At 45.7% G+C, this 17,178-nt stretch overlaps 1 protein-coding gene across 2 annotated transcripts in view; it reads right to left on the reverse strand.

The window, feature by feature from the left end:
* Nucleotides 1-17,178, reverse strand: part of LOC112267389 (stAR-related lipid transfer protein 13) — a 117,219-nt gene that overhangs the window by 76,286 nt on the left and 23,755 nt on the right. For both annotated transcript variants that reach the window (XM_042297332.1, XM_042297333.1), the window contains exons 3-4: nucleotides 10,600-10,749; nucleotides 8,864-9,034 (exon numbers count right to left, since the gene is read on the reverse strand). In XM_042297332.1, coding sequence (XP_042153266.1) covers nucleotides 8,864-9,034; nucleotides 10,600-10,749 — 321 coding nt within the window. The remainder of the gene's footprint in view (nucleotides 1-8,863; nucleotides 9,035-10,599; nucleotides 10,750-17,178) is intronic.

Below are 17,178 nucleotides of genomic sequence, written 5' to 3' on the forward strand. Positions count from 1 at the left end.
GCCATGACCAGCCTTTCAAAGCACCTCATGGCTACAGATGTGACTGCTATGGGTTGGTAGTCATTTAGGCAGGTTACCTGAGTGTTCTTGGGCACAGGGACTATGGTGGTCTGCTTGAAACATGTTGAAAATGTCAGTGGAGACACTTGCCAGTTGGTCAGCGCATGCTCGCAGTACACGTCCTGGTAATCCGTCTGGCCCTGTGGTCTTAAAGGTCTTACTCACATCGGCTGCGGAGAGCGTGATCTCACAGCCGTCCAGAACAGCTGGTGCTCTCGTGCATTTTTCAGCTGGTGCTCTCGTGCATTTTTTTTTTAGCTAGTTTGGTAGGCTCGTGTCACTGGTCAGATCTCGGCTGTGATTCCCTTTGTAGTCTGTAATGGTTTGCAAGCCCTGCCACATCCGACGTCAGAGCCGATGTAGTATGATTCGATCTTAGTCCTGTACTGACACTTTGCCTGTTTGATGGTTCGTCGGAGGGCATAGCGGGATTTATTATAAACTTCCAGTTTAGAATCCCGCTCCTTGAAAGTGGTAGCTCTAGCCTTTAGCTCAGTGCAGATGTTGCCTGTAATCCATGGCTTCTGGTTGGGGTATATATGTACGGTCACTGTGGGGACGACGTCATCGATGCACTTATTGATGAAGCCAATAGCTGATGTGCTGTACTACTCAATGCCATAGGAAGAATCCCGGAACATTTTCCAGTTTGTGCTAGCAAAACAGTCCTGTAGCTTAGCATCTTCTTCATCTGACCACTTTTTTATTGACTGAGTCACTGGTGCTTCCTGCTTTAATTTGTGGTTGTAAGTAGGTATCAGGAGGATAGAATAGGAAGACAGTTTCTTTGTGGGAAGGTGTTAAAGTTCACTGTCTAAACTCTAAACTGACGTGTGTTAACATAATAGATCTAATAACAGGCTCTGACCCACAACTACAAATAAAGCTGTGATGAAAATTAGCCTACTAGAACTGACTGAATGGCCCCAATGGAGATACCAGTTTGTTTACTCAAAGGGCTTCAAAGACTATCCTAGACTTATTTCTGTCACTCGACAGCCCGGATAAAGTCCTGTTAGTGTCCTTCCATTTTCCTCTTCACTGGTTTAGTTATACCCATGGACCTAGAAAGACATTGCATCATTGGATATGTACCATTGTGGCATCTGTGAGAGCATGGGCATCGCACCATTGAGGCGGCCATCTCCATTTTGAAGTAGTAGATTTTCTTCTACTATGAGTTGTCAAACAAACAAAGGGTGCACACTCCCACCTGGAGAGTGTTGTTTGAAAAGGTATGAAGCCATGGTTGGCTATTTACTGACACCTGCAGTTATGGAATGTTTCCTCATGACTCTAATGCATTGGCTGATCCCTCCAGGTAACCTGTATGGAATTATGTGATCCTTCCTTAACCCCTAGGAAGTCTCTCCCAGCTAACACCTTCAAAATGTTGAAAGTCCTCAACAGCACTGCTCAAGCTAAAACAGGCCTTTGGGCTCTAGAGTCGTCTATCAAAGGTTATACCACACCGCTTCAATTCTGAGCAATCACCACGTTGGGTTATGGGTTAGAGGTCAGGTGACAAGACACAGAAAGAAGACAGCCCTATCAGGGAGCTACCTCTGCTACAACAACCAAGATTTTTATATGGACTGACATGTCTGGTCTTTAGTGATTGATAACTGGTCTGGTCTACCTGTCTACTGCAGTGACTAAATAAATCAACTAGTTCAGACAAAACAAGTGGAAAACATTTGTAACAGACTATGGGACATGTCCATGCTTTCTAATAGTACTCTCTGAGATGCTGTTATACATTGTAGCTGGCAATGGGATGCCGTACAAAGCTCACACGAGATCTGTAAGGAATTACATAATCCCCATCATGCATTTCTTTACATCCCCAATGAACAATGTTGACGTTTGTGTTTGACTTTTCCCTGCGTTTCTCAACTCCCCCCCCTTCCCCCCTGTGGTCTATGTAGAGTACACTCTCAACCCAACACAGAGCCCTGTGGTCTATGTAGAGTACACTCTCAACCCAACACAGAGCCCTGTTGTCTGTCTAGGATACATCCAAAATTGCAGAAGTAGTGCACAATACAGGGAATAGGGTTGCATTTGGGATGGATTTAATAGTCCTGAACACACCCAACCCCACAGAGTGAAGTCTGAGGTTACCCCACCAATCATTCATTGTGGTTCATTGGCATGCGCGACTAACCTGAATCACATTTGTTCACAGAGAAAGACAGAGAACCCCAAACCCATGACCGATATTATATAACCAGACCTATAGTTGTATATGGTTGCCTCCAAAATGGCACCCTATTACTTACATAGTGCACTACTTTGGTCAGAGCCCAATGGGCCCAAGTCAAATGTAACGCACTATATTGGGAATGAGTTGTCATGTGGGACGCAGTTATATGTAACGATCCAGGCCTCTCATCATAGCTCAGGGCAGGGTAGGATGGATGAGGTCTCTCCACGGCCATTACTCTTCTGTGACTTCTAACAGCACATCTCCAGAGACTTCCTCTAGGCCTCTACGCCAAGGCATAGCCATGATCCACAACCCCTAACTCATAACACGTAACTATGAGCTGAACTCACAGGACTGAACCCATCTCTCTCCACAACATTCAGATAGTTGTCTCGGTTGTAAAATAAAACCTCACACCTACAATCTATGTCCCTGGGAAAATAACCCTAGTTTTACTCAAAGTCTAAGAAAAAATAAGGGATAGAAAGAGATCATTGGGCATCTGCTCTGCTCCTCGTCAGATGTGGTCTCAATAGATCAGCCAGTAGGCCAGTAGACCAGCCAGTAGGCCAACCAGTAGACCAGCCAGTAGACCAGCCAGTAGGCACCAGTAGACCAGTAGACCAGCCAGGAGACCAGTATACCAGCCAGTAGACCAGTAGACCAGTAAGTAGGCCAGTAGACCAGTCAGTAGACCAACCAGTAGACCAGTAGACTACCCAGTAGACCAGTAGACCAGCCAGTAGACCAGTAGACCAGCCAGTAGACCAGCCAGCACACCAGCCAGTAGACCAGTAGACCAGTCAGTAGACCAGCCAGTAGACCAGTAGACCAGTCAGTAGTCCAACCAGTAGACCAGCCAGTAGACCAGTAGACCAGCCAGTAGACCAGTAGACCAGCCAGTAGACTAGTAGATCAGAAGACCAGTAGACCAGCCAGTAGACCAGTAGACCAGTCAGTAGACCAGCCAGTAGACCAGTAGACCAGTCAGTAGACCAGCCAGTAGACCAGTAGACCAGTCAGTAGACCAACCAGTAGACCAGCCAGTAGACCAGTAGACCAGTAGACCAGCCAGTAGACCAGTAGACCAGCCAGTAGACCAGTAGACTAGCCAGTAGACTAGTAGACTAGTAGATCAGTTGACCAGTAAAGCAGTAGACCAGCCTCATCCTTTGCCTCCTCTAGCCAACACCTGGACAGACACTATAACACCTGGCTATATTTAGAACACTGTCTCAATGGGTCACAACCAATAGGAAGACCTTCTATCATGTCAGAGGATCATTTCTAATTCATCCGTCACTGCTGCCTTTCTGGATGTGTGTCTGTCTGTGGGTCTTTTGATGCTTTGACCCTATGTCTGCCAGGACCATCAGACCAGCTCTGTCCTGCCAGGTTCTGAGGAGGAACTTTTCTCTATTTGAAGTGTAAGGTCTCAGGAATGCAGTGACTGCAGTCATGTTGAGACACACAGGAACACATGTGCTGCAGAACATTTAAACACCGGACACATACCTGATGGTCTCACCCTCAAGCATCAAACACAGAACAGATACCTCACAGTCACTACGCAGTGGGTGCAGGTGGAGGTGGAACCAGAATGTTAGGAATGAATTACCCTTTCCATCTAGCAAACCATTGTGGACAGGAATCTGCATGTCAATACAACAGGGGTCATGTGTCACGACCTCCGCCGAAGTCGGTCCCTCTCATGGTTCGGGCGTTGTACAGCAGTCGACGTCACCGGCCTTCTAGCTACCACCGATCCACTTTCCATTTTCCGTTTGTTTTGTCTTTGTTTTACACACCTGATTTCAATCCTACAATGACTTGTTCATTATTTAACCCTCTGTTTCCCCATGTTTTTTTTGTGAGTGATTGTTTATTGTATTTTCAGTCTGTCATGGTGTGCGTGTATTTGTTACTTTGCATATTTGACATTTTGAGTAAAAGTATGTTGATTACTCATATCTGCTGTCCTGCGCCTGACTCTCTACACCAGCTACACATAGGACCCATTACATCATGTTGAAACCAATTGAAAAATGGTGACCTTAACCTAGAGACAGGCAGGGTCAGGGGGAACTTCCATAACAACATCATGATAAACAATGACTCCAAACATTCTGCATGTGTTCCTAATGGCACCCTATTCCCTATATAGTGCACTTTTTTTGGTCATAAAACCTTTTGGTTAAAAGTAGTGCACAATATAGAGAATAGGGTGTAATTTGGGTCGCAGCCTCTCTATCAACTCATAACCTTCCAGTCACATGACAGTAATTAGTTACCGTGGTCAGGTTATTCTGAGCCCCTCATCATGACAGCAGCAGCTCAGACTCTAACATCACATTCTCTCTCTCCGCTGCGTTCACACCCACTCCAAAACCTTCATGTAAGAGGCCGAGGGGTGTATGCATGTGTTAGGGGTGGTCTAGATCCTGGAGTCAGCCTGGGGCTTGTAGGGAAGTAATCCTGGGCTTATCATTAACCCTGACCCGAGGTCAGTGTTATAGAGCCTGGCACGCGCACGCGCGCACACACACACACACACACACACACACACACACTGGCTGATGTAAAAATGGCTTTATGAATAAATTTGATTGAAATTTGATTGACTATGCATAGATAATAACCAGAGAGTAGCAGCAGTGTAAAGGCAGGGTGTGTGGGGGGTGCAAATAGTCTGGGTAGCCATTTGATTAGCTGTTCAGGAGTCTTATGGCTTTGGTGTAGCTGTTAAGAAGTCTCTTGGACCTAGACTTGGCGCTCCGGTACAGCTTCTCGTGCGGTAGCAGAGAGAACAGTCTATGACTAGGGTGACTGGAGTCTTTAAAAATGTTGACACTGCCTGATATAGAGGTCCTGGATGGCAGGAAGCTTAGCCCCAGTGATGTACTGGGCCGTACGCACTACCCTCTCTAGTGCCTTGCGGTCAGAGGCCGAGCAGTTGCCATACCAGGCAGTGATGCAACCAGTCAGGATGCTCTCGCTGATGCAGCTGTATAACTTTTTGAGGATCTGAGGACCCATGGCAAATCTTTTCAGTCTCCTGAGGGTTAATAGGTTTTGTCGTGCCATCTTCACGACTGTCTTGGTGTGTTTGGACAATGATAGTTTGTTGTTGATGCAGACTCCAAGCAACTTGAAGCTCTCAACCTGATCCACTACAGCCCCGTCAATGAGAATGGGGGCGTGCTCGGTCCTCCTTTTTGCTGTAGTCCACAATCATCTCCTTTGTCACGTTGAGGGAGAGGATGTTGTCCTTGCACTACACGGCCAGGTCTCTGACCTCCTTCCTACAGGCTGTCTCATCGTTGTTGGTGATTATCCCTACCACTGTTGTGTCGTTGGAAAACTTGATGATGGTGTTGGAGTCGTGCCTGGCCATGCAGTCATGGGTGAACAGGGAGTACAGAGGGGACTGAGCATGCACCCCTGAGGGGCCCCTGTGTTGAGGATCAGCGTTGCGGATGTGTTGTTTCCTACCCTGACCACCTGGAGCGACCCGTCAGGATGTCCAGGAACCAGTTGCAGAGGGAGGTGTTTAGTCCCGGGGCCCATAGCTTAGTGATGAGCTTAGAGGGTACTATGGTATTGAACTCTGAGCTGTAGTCAATGAATAGCATTCTTACGCATTCCTTGTGTCCAGGTGGGAAAGGGCAGCGTGGAGTGCAATAGAGATTGCATCATCTGTGGATCTGTTGGGGTGGTATGCAAATTGGAGTGGGTCTAGAGTTTCTGGGATAATAGTGTTGATGTGAGCCATGACTAGCCTTTCAAAGCACTTCATGGCTACACATGTGAGTGCTACGCATCTCAACCAGCTTCACCAGGACTGCTTTTCCAACAGTCTTGAAAGAGTTCCCACATATGTTGAGCACTTGTTGGCTGATTTTCCTTCACTCTGCGGTCCAACTCATCCCAAACCATCTCAATTGGGTTGAGGTCAGATGATTGTGGAGGCTAGGTCATCTGATGCAGCACTCCATCACTCTCCTTCTTGGTCAAATTAGCATTACACAGTCTGGAGGTGTGTTGGGTCATTGTCTTGTTGAAAAACAATTGATAGTCCGACTTAGAGCAAACCAGATGGGATGATGTATCGCTGCAGAATGCTGTGGTAGCCATGATAAGTGTGAATTCTAAATAAATCACCTACAGTGTCACCAGCAAAGCACCCCCACACCATCACACCTCCTCCTCCATGCTTCACTGTGGGAACCACACATGCAGAGATCATCCGTTCACCTACTCTGCATCTCACAAAGACACAGCGGTTGGAACCCAAAATCTCAAATTTGGACTCATAAGACCAAAGGACAGATTTCCACCAGTCTAATGTCCATTGCTCGTGTTTCTTGGCCCTAGCAAGTCTCTTCTTCTATTGGTGTCCTTTAGTAGTAGTTTGTTTGCAGCAATTTGACCATGAAGGCCTGATTCACGCAGTCTCCTCTGAACAGTTGATGTTGAGATGTGTCTGTTATTTGAACTCTGTGAATGCGCAGATCAGCTGGCTGGTGTATTTACAGACATATTCAATCGCTCCCTATCACATTCTGTTGTCCCCACATGCTTCAAGATGGCTACCATTGTTCCTGTACCCAAGAAGGCAAAGATAACTGAACTAAATGACTACCGCCCCGTGGCACTTACTTCTGTCATCATGATGTGCTTTGAGAGGCTAGTCAAGGATCATATCACCGGCACCTTACCGGCCACCCTAGACTCACTTCAGTTTGCATACCGCCCCAACAGGTCCACAGATGACGCAATCGCCATCACACTGAATACTGCCTTATCCCATCTGGACAAAAAGAAAACCTACAGTATATCACTTAAAACGTTCATTCTTGCTGCCATCCTTAGTTCATGAATTACATTTCCCAGCTAATAAGAGGAATGTTGTTTACATTAGTAGAGAGAAAGTCTATCTTTCTGTAGCTAGCTGAAGGCAGCCTGAAAATACAATGTATTCAATTGAGATGTTGTGTCACTGGCCGACACACAATACCCCATAATGTCAAAGCAGAATTATTTTTGTAGAACTTTTTACAAATTCATATAAAAAAGTAAAGCTGAAATGTCTTGAGTGAATAAGTATTCAACCCCTTTGTTATTCCAAGCCTAAATAAGTTCAAGACTAAATATGTGCTTAACAAGTCACATAGTAACTTGCATGGACTCACTCTGTGTGCAATAATGGTGTTTAGCATGATATTTGAATGACTACCCCATCTCTGTACCCCACACATACAATTATCTGTAAGGTCCCGCAGTTGAATTTCAAACACAGATTCAACCACAAAGACCAGGGAGGTTTTCCAATGCCTCGCAAAGAAGGCCACCTATTGAGCATGGTGAAGTTATTAATTACACTTTGTATGGTCTATCAATACACCCAGTCACTACAAAGATACAGGTGTCCTTCCTAACTCAGTTGCCAGAGAGTAAGGAAACCACTCAGAGATTTCACCATGAGGCCAATGGTGAATTTAAAGCAGTTACAGAGTTTAATGGCTGTGAAAGGAGAAAATTGAGGATGGATCAACAACATTGTACTGTAGTTACTCCACAATATTAACCTAAATGTGAAAAGAAGGAAGCATGCACAGAATACAAATATTACAAAACATGCATCCTGTTTGTAATATTTTTATCTTATTTAACTTTTACACAGTAAGACACTAAAGTAAAACTGCAAAAAATGTGGCAAAGAAATTCACTTTATGTCCTGAATACAAAGTGTTATGTTTGGGGCAAAACCAACACAACACATCACTGAGTACCACTCTTTACATTTGCAAGCATGGTGGTGGCTGCATCGTGTTATGGGTATGCTTGTCATCGGCGAGGGAGTTTTTTTAGGACAAAAATAAACAAAATAGAGATAAGCACAGGCAAAATCTTTGAGGAAAACCTGGTTCAACCTGCTTTCCAACATACACTGGGAGACAAATTCACCTTTCAGCAGGACAAAACCTAAAAGACAAGGCCAAATATACACTGGAGTTGCTTACCAAGATGACATTGAATATTCCTGAGTGGCCTAGTTACAGTTTTGACTTAAATCGGCTTGAAAATCTATGACAAGACTTGGAAAGGGTTTTCCATCAATGATCAACAACCAACTTGACAAAGCTTGAAGAATGAAAAAAAGTATAATATGCAAATATTGTACAATCCAGGTGAGGAAAGCTCTTAGAGACTTACCCAGAAAGACTCACAGCTGTAATCACTGCCAAAGGTGACTCGAACATGTATTGACTTAGGGGGTGTAAATACTTATGTGAATACTTTTTTAAATAGATTTGCAAAACTTTTTTTTTTTAACATATTTTGACTTTGTCATTATCGGCTATTGTGTGTATGTGGGTGGGAAAAACATCTATGTTATCTATTTTGAATTCAGGCTGTAACACAACAAAATGTGAAATAAGTCAAGGAGAATGAATACTTTTCAAAGGCACTGTATGTAAAGTGAGAGCTATCTGATGATATCTATACCACATGGTTTCACCCAGACCCAGACAGACAGGCACAGAGCATGCAGGAGTCGAGAGGAGGAGGGAGACTCTGATAGGAACTTACGACTGTCTTCTTGGTCCTGGCTCTGGTTCCTTCGGCTGAGCTACTAGTGGCCAAGGTCTTGTGTTGGTCCTGTCTGAGACATTCTTCTGTATCTGGTTCCCCTCGCTGCAGCAGTGTACTGTCCTCCTCGTTAAGAGATTGGTTTACTGCCGTCCCAGACACAGCTCCATACTGCAATAACAGCACAACAACAACCGTCAACACAGGATCTCACTCACTCACTCACTCACTCACTCACTCACTCACTCACTCACTCACTCACTCACTCACTCACTCACTCACTCACTCACTCACTCACTCAGTCAGTCAGTCAGTCAGTCAGTCAGTCAGTCAGTCAGTCTGTCTGTCTGTCTGTCTCTGGGATGGTCAGCAGCAGGGAACGCAGTCTTCAGTTCCAATTCTTTTGGACAGACAGTAACAGATAGTGACAAGGCAGCCTGTATCATGTGTTAATCGTCCTTTGAAAGGACAAAGGACCTTGTCAACTCCCCCTAGTAAAGACGTTGTGTGATCTCCTCCACCAGCGGCTGGCTGTTAGTTAAAGCTGTCTCAGTGAATGTGTGTTATGGCTGTTGATTTGATGCCTGCAGGCATGTGCCTCTCTGCAATCCACTCTGTAACCATTCCTAACGTGCTCTATCATACAAACAACCTCCTCTACCCACACAACAAGACCTCTGTGCTGATCACATACAGAACCATACAGTCTGTTGTTGCCCTCTGCTAACTGACTGCTGGGGTATGTCATGATGCAAGCCTCCATGAGAGGAGTCTTATGTAGGACCAGAGCTACAAGGTCCCAGTAACAACATCTCTACACAATGGCTGTCTGTCTGTCTCAGCCCCGCCTGGCCCACCACCCTGGTCAGACTACTGCTAGACACACTACATACTATAACAGCTTTTCTAACAGCCAGCTCCCTCCTCTCACATCATAAAATGGATGCCAGCAGCAGTCAGAGAAGCAAAATCAAAGACAGCCTGACAATGGCCATAGTGTTCCAGACAGACAGCTTCCACTGTATGACAACAAACTGTATGTATATCAACATATATCACAGTTATCCTAAGGCTTATGACGGAACAGTCCTTCCCAGACCTACAGGCTTCTGAGGCATGCGTCCCAAATGGCACCCATAGGGCTCTGGTCAACAGTAGTGCACTATAAAGGGAATAGGGTGCCATTTGGGACTGATCCTGAGTCTAGTCTTCTCTCTGTCTGGGTCAGGGGCTTAGCTAGGTGAATGTATGTGTAATGGACAGTACTTGATATAGCAGCATGGATTTATAGTCCTGTTAGACACCTGTTGAATGACTATAACAATAATCCATTGGGATTTCCTCTTCACAAAGCTCAGTAAATTGATTATAGACAGCAGAGAGCATGAAAAAGCATGTGGCATCATGATAGGCTGCAGAAGAATGTATACATTTCCCATATGTACCACTGGTCAGTACATGGCTCGCATTTCAATTAACATGGTCATGTCACCTGCTGTCTGTCTGTGTGCAGTGCGGGGTGTGTGTGTGACTGACCTGTTGTCTGCGTGCGGTGCAGGGTGTGTGTGTGACTGACCTGTTGTCTGCATGCGGTGCAGGGTGTGTGTGTGACTGGCCTGTTGTCTGCGTGCGGTGCATGGTGTGTGTGTGACTGACCTGTTGTCTGCGTGCGGTGCAGGGTGTGTGTGTGACTGACCTGTTGTCTGCGTGCGGTGCAGGGTGTGTGTGTGACTGACCTGTTGTCTGCGTGCGGTGCAGGGTGTGTCCGAGGGGGAGGATGATGGACTCAGAGCCTCCTCTATGTCCAGGTTGAGCTGGTCCAGTTTCCTCATCAGCTGGCTCATAGACTCACACCACGGGGTCTGAGGCTGGACCAGGGGAGACTCCTGGGGGAAGAGAAAGGCAGGGGGAAGAGTGTGTGATTAGACAACACTGGAGAAACCTATAGAGCCTGCAGAAACAGACTATTGTGACACCATGTACTAAACTGGGGCATGCAGTTATCAGAAACAAAGGTAAATGAGTGAGGACCACAACAATCACTACTCCGTAGTTGGAGTAGTAAATAAGATCATTCAGAGAGTTACCATTGAATTCTCTGGATAATAACATTGAAACAGTTCAGACAGTAGGAGAAGGTTATGAGCACCAGGTGACAACTAAAAACTCTAAATATATTTAAGAGATCATTAGAGGAGCAATAAAATACTTTTATAAATGTCAGAGTGAAAGTTAACAGCAGTAAACAGTACAGACCACCATAGAGGGAAATGTGATTGCTTCACCACCTAGTTCTCAGCAGCCATCACGTCATAACACAGACCTTAACCTCCAGTCCAGATCCTCTAACACAGCTCATGTTTGTCTCTGGATGTGTGGAAAAGGGCACCCTGGTCCCTTTATAGTGCACTACTTTTGACTAGGGCCCATATGCAATAGGGTGTCATTTGGGAAGCATCCAGAGACAAACATGAGCTGTGTTAGAGTATCTGGAGGTTACGATCTCTCTCTCTCTTTGAGACCCTTGTTGCGCAACGGTATGACTCAGAAGACAAGCAGCCGACACAAAGCCATTCATTCATTTCCTGGAATTAAACTGTGGAACTGTCGTCTGTGTTCTGAGTGTGTCTGTCTGTCTGTTGGAGCCCCTGGCCCCTGGAAGCCCCTGGCCCCCGGCTCTGTGTTCTGTCTGCTAAGGCCCCCAGGAGTCCCTGTGCCCCCAGTTCTTTCTCCATGCTGCATTAAAACCCCTTTCCTCCTAACAATCATCCTATTGAGGGTTGTGTTCTCTAGCAGGGCTACGGTAGTGCTGGTGTCTGAGCTACAGGCTCCTTGGGTGGAGATGGGTGTGACCCTCCCATTGGCTTCCTGTTCTTCCTTCTTCAATGTAAAGGCAGAGTCACACTCACAACATACAGTATATAGGAACGACTTTCCCTCTCAATTAAAATCTTGATCCTTTTTTATTCTAGTTCAAGTTAAAGCCATGGCGTTTTGGCCATCAATGGCCTTCATCAGAATGAAAACAAAATGGGAATAGACAAGAAGATATAAGAAATACAATTGGTGGGAAACAACAATCAATGTAGTGACAGGGAACTAGAGGTGTTAATTCCTCTAGAGAGTTCCGACCACATAAAGATGTTACCAGTAGGGTGCTAGTGATCAGAGCAGAAGTCAGTCCACCTAAGGTAGGCTGGTTGATCTCTGACAGGGGAAACTCCTCAATCTGTCAGTCTGTCTCTCTGTGCTATATCTGGAGCACACTACAACACACTGTCTCCCACTGTCTCCATTCTCTCTGACAGCCACACACAGTGCTGCCTGCCTGCCTCGGAATGCGAACACTTTTCCTCAGAATGAGTGGAATTCCAGAGGCTTGAAGCTGAGAGAGACATTACCCATGATTCCTTTCTCCTCCATTCTCTGGCCCCATCAATAGTGAGAAACACTGATACCATGGCAATGCTGCCGGTATGAGTAGTGTTATCTTCAGGAAGATAGCTAAATGTGAGAGGGACGATAACTTCATCAGGGCAAATTGGCCACATTGTAAACCCCAAGGCTGGGTCTTTGACATGGTAATGAGGAGTTAAGTGCGTGAGCTCTGGGCACCATGCCTGGACCGTACCACCCACTGAGAAAGGTACAGATCACTAGTCAGGGAGAGGACTGGAGATGACTGGGTTAGAGTTTGAGCAGGGAGGCATGTGAAAGGGCACAACGGCTAGGCACCCATTCTCTCCTAACTTAAAACCCATTCTCTCCTAACTTAAAACCCATTCTCTCCTAACTTAAAACCCAGTCTCTCCTAACTTAAAACCCAGTCTCTCCTAACTTAAAACCCATTCTCTCCTAACTTAAAACCCATTCTCTCCTAACTTAAAACCCAGTCTCTCCTAACTTAAAACCCATTCTCTCCTAACTTAAAACCCAGTCTCTCCTAACTTATAACCGAGTCTCTCCTAACTTATAACCCAGTCTCTCCTAACTTAAAACCCAGTCTCTCCTAACTTAAAACCCAGTCTCTCCTAACTTAAAACCCAGTCTCTCCTAACTTAAAACCCAGTCTCTCCTAACTTAAAACCCAGTCTCTCCTAACTTAAAACCCAGTCTCTCCTAACTTAAAACCCAGTCTCTCCTAAAACCCAAACCCAGTCACTCCTAACTTAAAACCCAGTCACTCCTAACTTAAAACCCAGTCTCTCCCAACTTAAAACCCATTCTCTCCTAACTTAAAACCCAGTCTCTCCTAACTTAAAACCCAGTCTCTCCTAACTTAAAACCCAGTCTCTCCTAACTTAAAACCCAGTCTCTCCTAACTTAAAATCCAGTCTCTCCTAACTTAAAACCCATTCTCTCCTAACTTAAAACCCAGTCTCTCCTAACTTAAAACCCAGTCTCTCCTAACTTAAAACCCAGTGTCTCCTAACTTAAAACCCAGTCTCTCCTAACTTAAAACCCAGTCTCTCCTAACTTAAAACCCAGTCTCTCCTAACTTAAAACCCAGTCTCTCCTAACTTAAAACCCAGTCTCTCCTAACTTAAAACCCAGTCTCTCCTAACTTAAAACCCAGTCTCTCCTAACTTAAAACCCAGTGTCTCCTAACTTAAAACCCAGTGTCTCCTAACTTAAAACCCAGTGTCTCCTAACTTAAAACCCAGTCTCTCCTAACTTTGTAGGAGTTACCCGCTATGTTCCTAGGTCTATCGCCTGGTGAGAACAGTCACACCAGTAGAATCCTTTCACTTATAAACTATAGAAAGATAAACAACATCACAGCAACATGTGTCTTTTTACAGTATACACAAACATACCATAACCAACTGATTGATGCATGCAGAGAGAGAGAGAGAGAGAGAGAGAGAGAGAGAGAGAGAGAGAGAGAGAGAGAGAATAGGTTTACTTGCAGGATTACGATGTATCAATGGTGCCCTCAGATGGCTAGTATGAAAAGCTGCAGTTAAAATGGACTGCATGAAGAACAAACATGAGTGCTGCCTGTCAGATCTCCTGGTCGCGTCCCAAATAGCACCCTGGTTCCTATCTAATGTGCAACTTTTGACAAGGTCACAGTTTAAACCAATTCCGGGTATGTAAAGCATTCCTCCACCCTTTCCCCAAACAACCTTTATGCTCACAAACAGCCCATTCCCAGTGTTGTGTCAAACAGCCTGTAAAGCCTGCCAGGGCTATCAGCAGAGATAGTGGGAGTGTTCCCTACCTAACCTCTCCCCTCTGTTTTACTGTATGTTATTATCTCCAGGGTTAGTGATGCTATTATATGTTGTTATCTACAAAATGGTTTAGCTGAGGAATGACAGCTATGCACTAAAGTTAAACCATAGATGTAAACATGATTCATAAACATCCAGAAGAGACTTTTAGACGTCAGTAAACCTTGGAAGATGGTCACTCATAGTCTGGTAACTACCATTAAACCTAGAGGGATGAGGTAACTCATAGTCTGGTAACTACCATTAAACCTAGAAGGATGAGGTCACAGTCTGGTAACTACCATTAAACCTAGAGGGATGGGGTCACAGTCTGGTAACTACCATTAAACCTAGAGGGGTGGGGTCACTCATAGTCTGGTAACTACCATTAAACCTAGGGGGATGGGGTCACTCATAGTGTGGTAACTACCATTAAACCTAGAGGGATGGGGTCACAGTCTGGTAACTACCATTAAACCTAGAGGGATGGGGTCACTCATAGTCTGGTAACTACCATTAAACCTAGAGGGATGGGGTCACTCATAGTCTGGTAACTACCATTAAACCTAGAGGGATGGGGTCACAGTCTGGTAAATACCATTACACCTAGAGGGATGGGGTCACAGTCTGGTAACTACCATTAAACCTAGAGGGATGGGGTCACTCATAGTCTGGTATCTACCATTAAACCTAGAGGGATGGGGTCACTCACAGTCTGGTAACTACCATTAAACCTAGAGGGATGGGGTTACAGTCTGGTAACTACCATTAAACCTAGAGGGATGGGGTCACTCACAGTCTGGTAACTACCATTAAACCTAGAGGGATGGGGTCACTCACAGTCTGGTAACTACCATTAAACCTAGAGGGATGGGGTCACTCACAGTCTGGTAACTACCATTAAACCTAGAGGGATGGGGTTACAGCCTGGTAACTACCATTAAACCTAGAGGGATGGACTCACAGTCTGGTAACTACCATTAAACCTAGAGGGATGGGGTTACAGCCTGCTAACCACCATTAAACCTAGAGGGAGCGGGTTAGAGCCTGGTAACTAGTACACCTAGAGGGAAGGGGTTACAGCCTGCTAACCACCATTAAACCTAGAGGGAAGGGGTAACAGCCTGGTAACTACCATTAAACCTAGAGGGATGAGGTTGCAGCCTGGTAACTACCATTAAACCTAGAGGGATGGGGTTACAGCCTGGTAACTACCATTAAACCTAGAGGGATGGGGTTACAGCCTGCTAACCACCATTAAACCTAGAGGGATGGGGTTACAGCCTGGTAACTACCATTAAACCTAGAGGGATGGGGTCACTCACAGGGTTACAGCCTGCTAACCACCATTAAACCTAGAGGGATGGGGTTACAGCCTGGTAACCACCATTAAACCATTAAACCTAGAGGGATGGGGTTACAGCCTGGTAACTACCATTAAACCTAGAGGGATGGGGTTACAGCCTGGTAACTACCATTAAACCTAGAGGGATGGGGTTACAGCCTGCTAACCACATTAAACCTAGAGGGATGGGGTTACAGCCTGGTAACTACCATTAAACCTAGAGGGATGGGGTTACAGCCTGGTAACTACCATTAAACCTAGAGGATGGGGTTACAGCCTGGTAACTACCATTAAACCTAGAGGGATGGGTTTACAGTCTGGTAACTACCATTAAACCTAGAGGGATGGGGTTACAGCCTGGTAACTACCATTAAACCTAGAGGGATGGGGTTACAGCCTGCTAACCACCATTATACCTAGAGGGATGGGGTTACAGCCTGGTAACTAGTACACCTAGAGGGATGGGGTTATAGCCTGGTAACTACCATTAAACCTAGAGGGATGGACTCACAGTCTGGTAACTACCATTAAACCTAGAGGGATGGGGTTACAGCCTGGTAACTACCATTAAACCTAGAGGGATGGGGTTACAGCCTGGTAACTACCATTAAACCTAGAGGGATGGGGTTACAGCCTGGTAACTACCATTACACCTAGAGGGATGGGGTTACAGCCTGGTAACTACCATTAAACCTAGAGGGAGGGGGTTACAGCCTGCTAACCACCATTAAACCTAGAGGGATGGGTTTACAGCCTGGTAACTACCATTAAACCTAGAGGGATGGGGTCACAGTCTGGTAACTACCATTAAACCTAGGGGATGGGGTCACTCACAGTCTGGTAACTACCATTAAACCTAGAGGGATGGGGTCACAGTCTGGTAACTACCATTAAACCTAGAGGGATGGGGTTACAGCCTGGTAACTACCATTAAACCTAGAGGGAGGGGGTTACAGCCTGCTAACCACCATTAAACCTAGAGGGATGGGTTTACAGCCTGGTAACTACCATTAAACCTAGAGGGATGGGGTCACAGTCTGGTAACTACCATTAAACCTAGGGGGATGGGGTCACTCACAGTCTGGTAACTACCATTAAACCTAGAGGGATGGGGTCACAGTCTGGTAACTACCATTAAACCTAGAGGGATGGGGTTACAGCCTGCTAACCACCATTAAACCTAGAGGGAGGGGGTTACAGCCTGGTAACTAGTACACCTAGAGGGATGGGGTTACAGCCTGCTAACCACCATTAAACCTAGAGGGAGGGGGTTACAGCCTGGTAACTAGTACACCTAGAGGGATGGGGTTACAGCCTGCTAACCACCATTAAACCTAGAGGGATGGGGTTATAGCCTGCTAACCACCATTAAACCTAGAGGGATGGGGTTACAGCCTGGTAACTACCATTAAACCTAGAGGGATGGGGTTACAGCCTGGTAACTACCATTAAACCTAGAGGGATGGGGTTACAGCCTGCCAACCACCATTAAACCTAGAGGGATGGGGTTACAGCCTGGTAACTACCATTAAACCTAGAGGGATGGGGTTACAGCCTGGTAACTACCATTAAACCTAGAGGGATGGGGTTACAGCCTGGTAACTACCATTAAACCTAGAGGGATGGGGTTACAGTCTGGTAACTACCATTAAACCTAGAGGGATGGGGTTACAGCCTGCTAACCACCATTACACCTAGAGGGATGGGGTTACAGCCTGGTAACTAGTACACCTAGAGGGATGGGGCTATAGCCT

Source organism: Oncorhynchus tshawytscha, linkage group LG14, assembly GCF_018296145.1.
Source record: "Oncorhynchus tshawytscha isolate Ot180627B linkage group LG14, Otsh_v2.0, whole genome shotgun sequence".
Classification (NCBI taxonomy): Eukaryota; Metazoa; Chordata; class Actinopteri; order Salmoniformes; family Salmonidae; genus Oncorhynchus; species Oncorhynchus tshawytscha.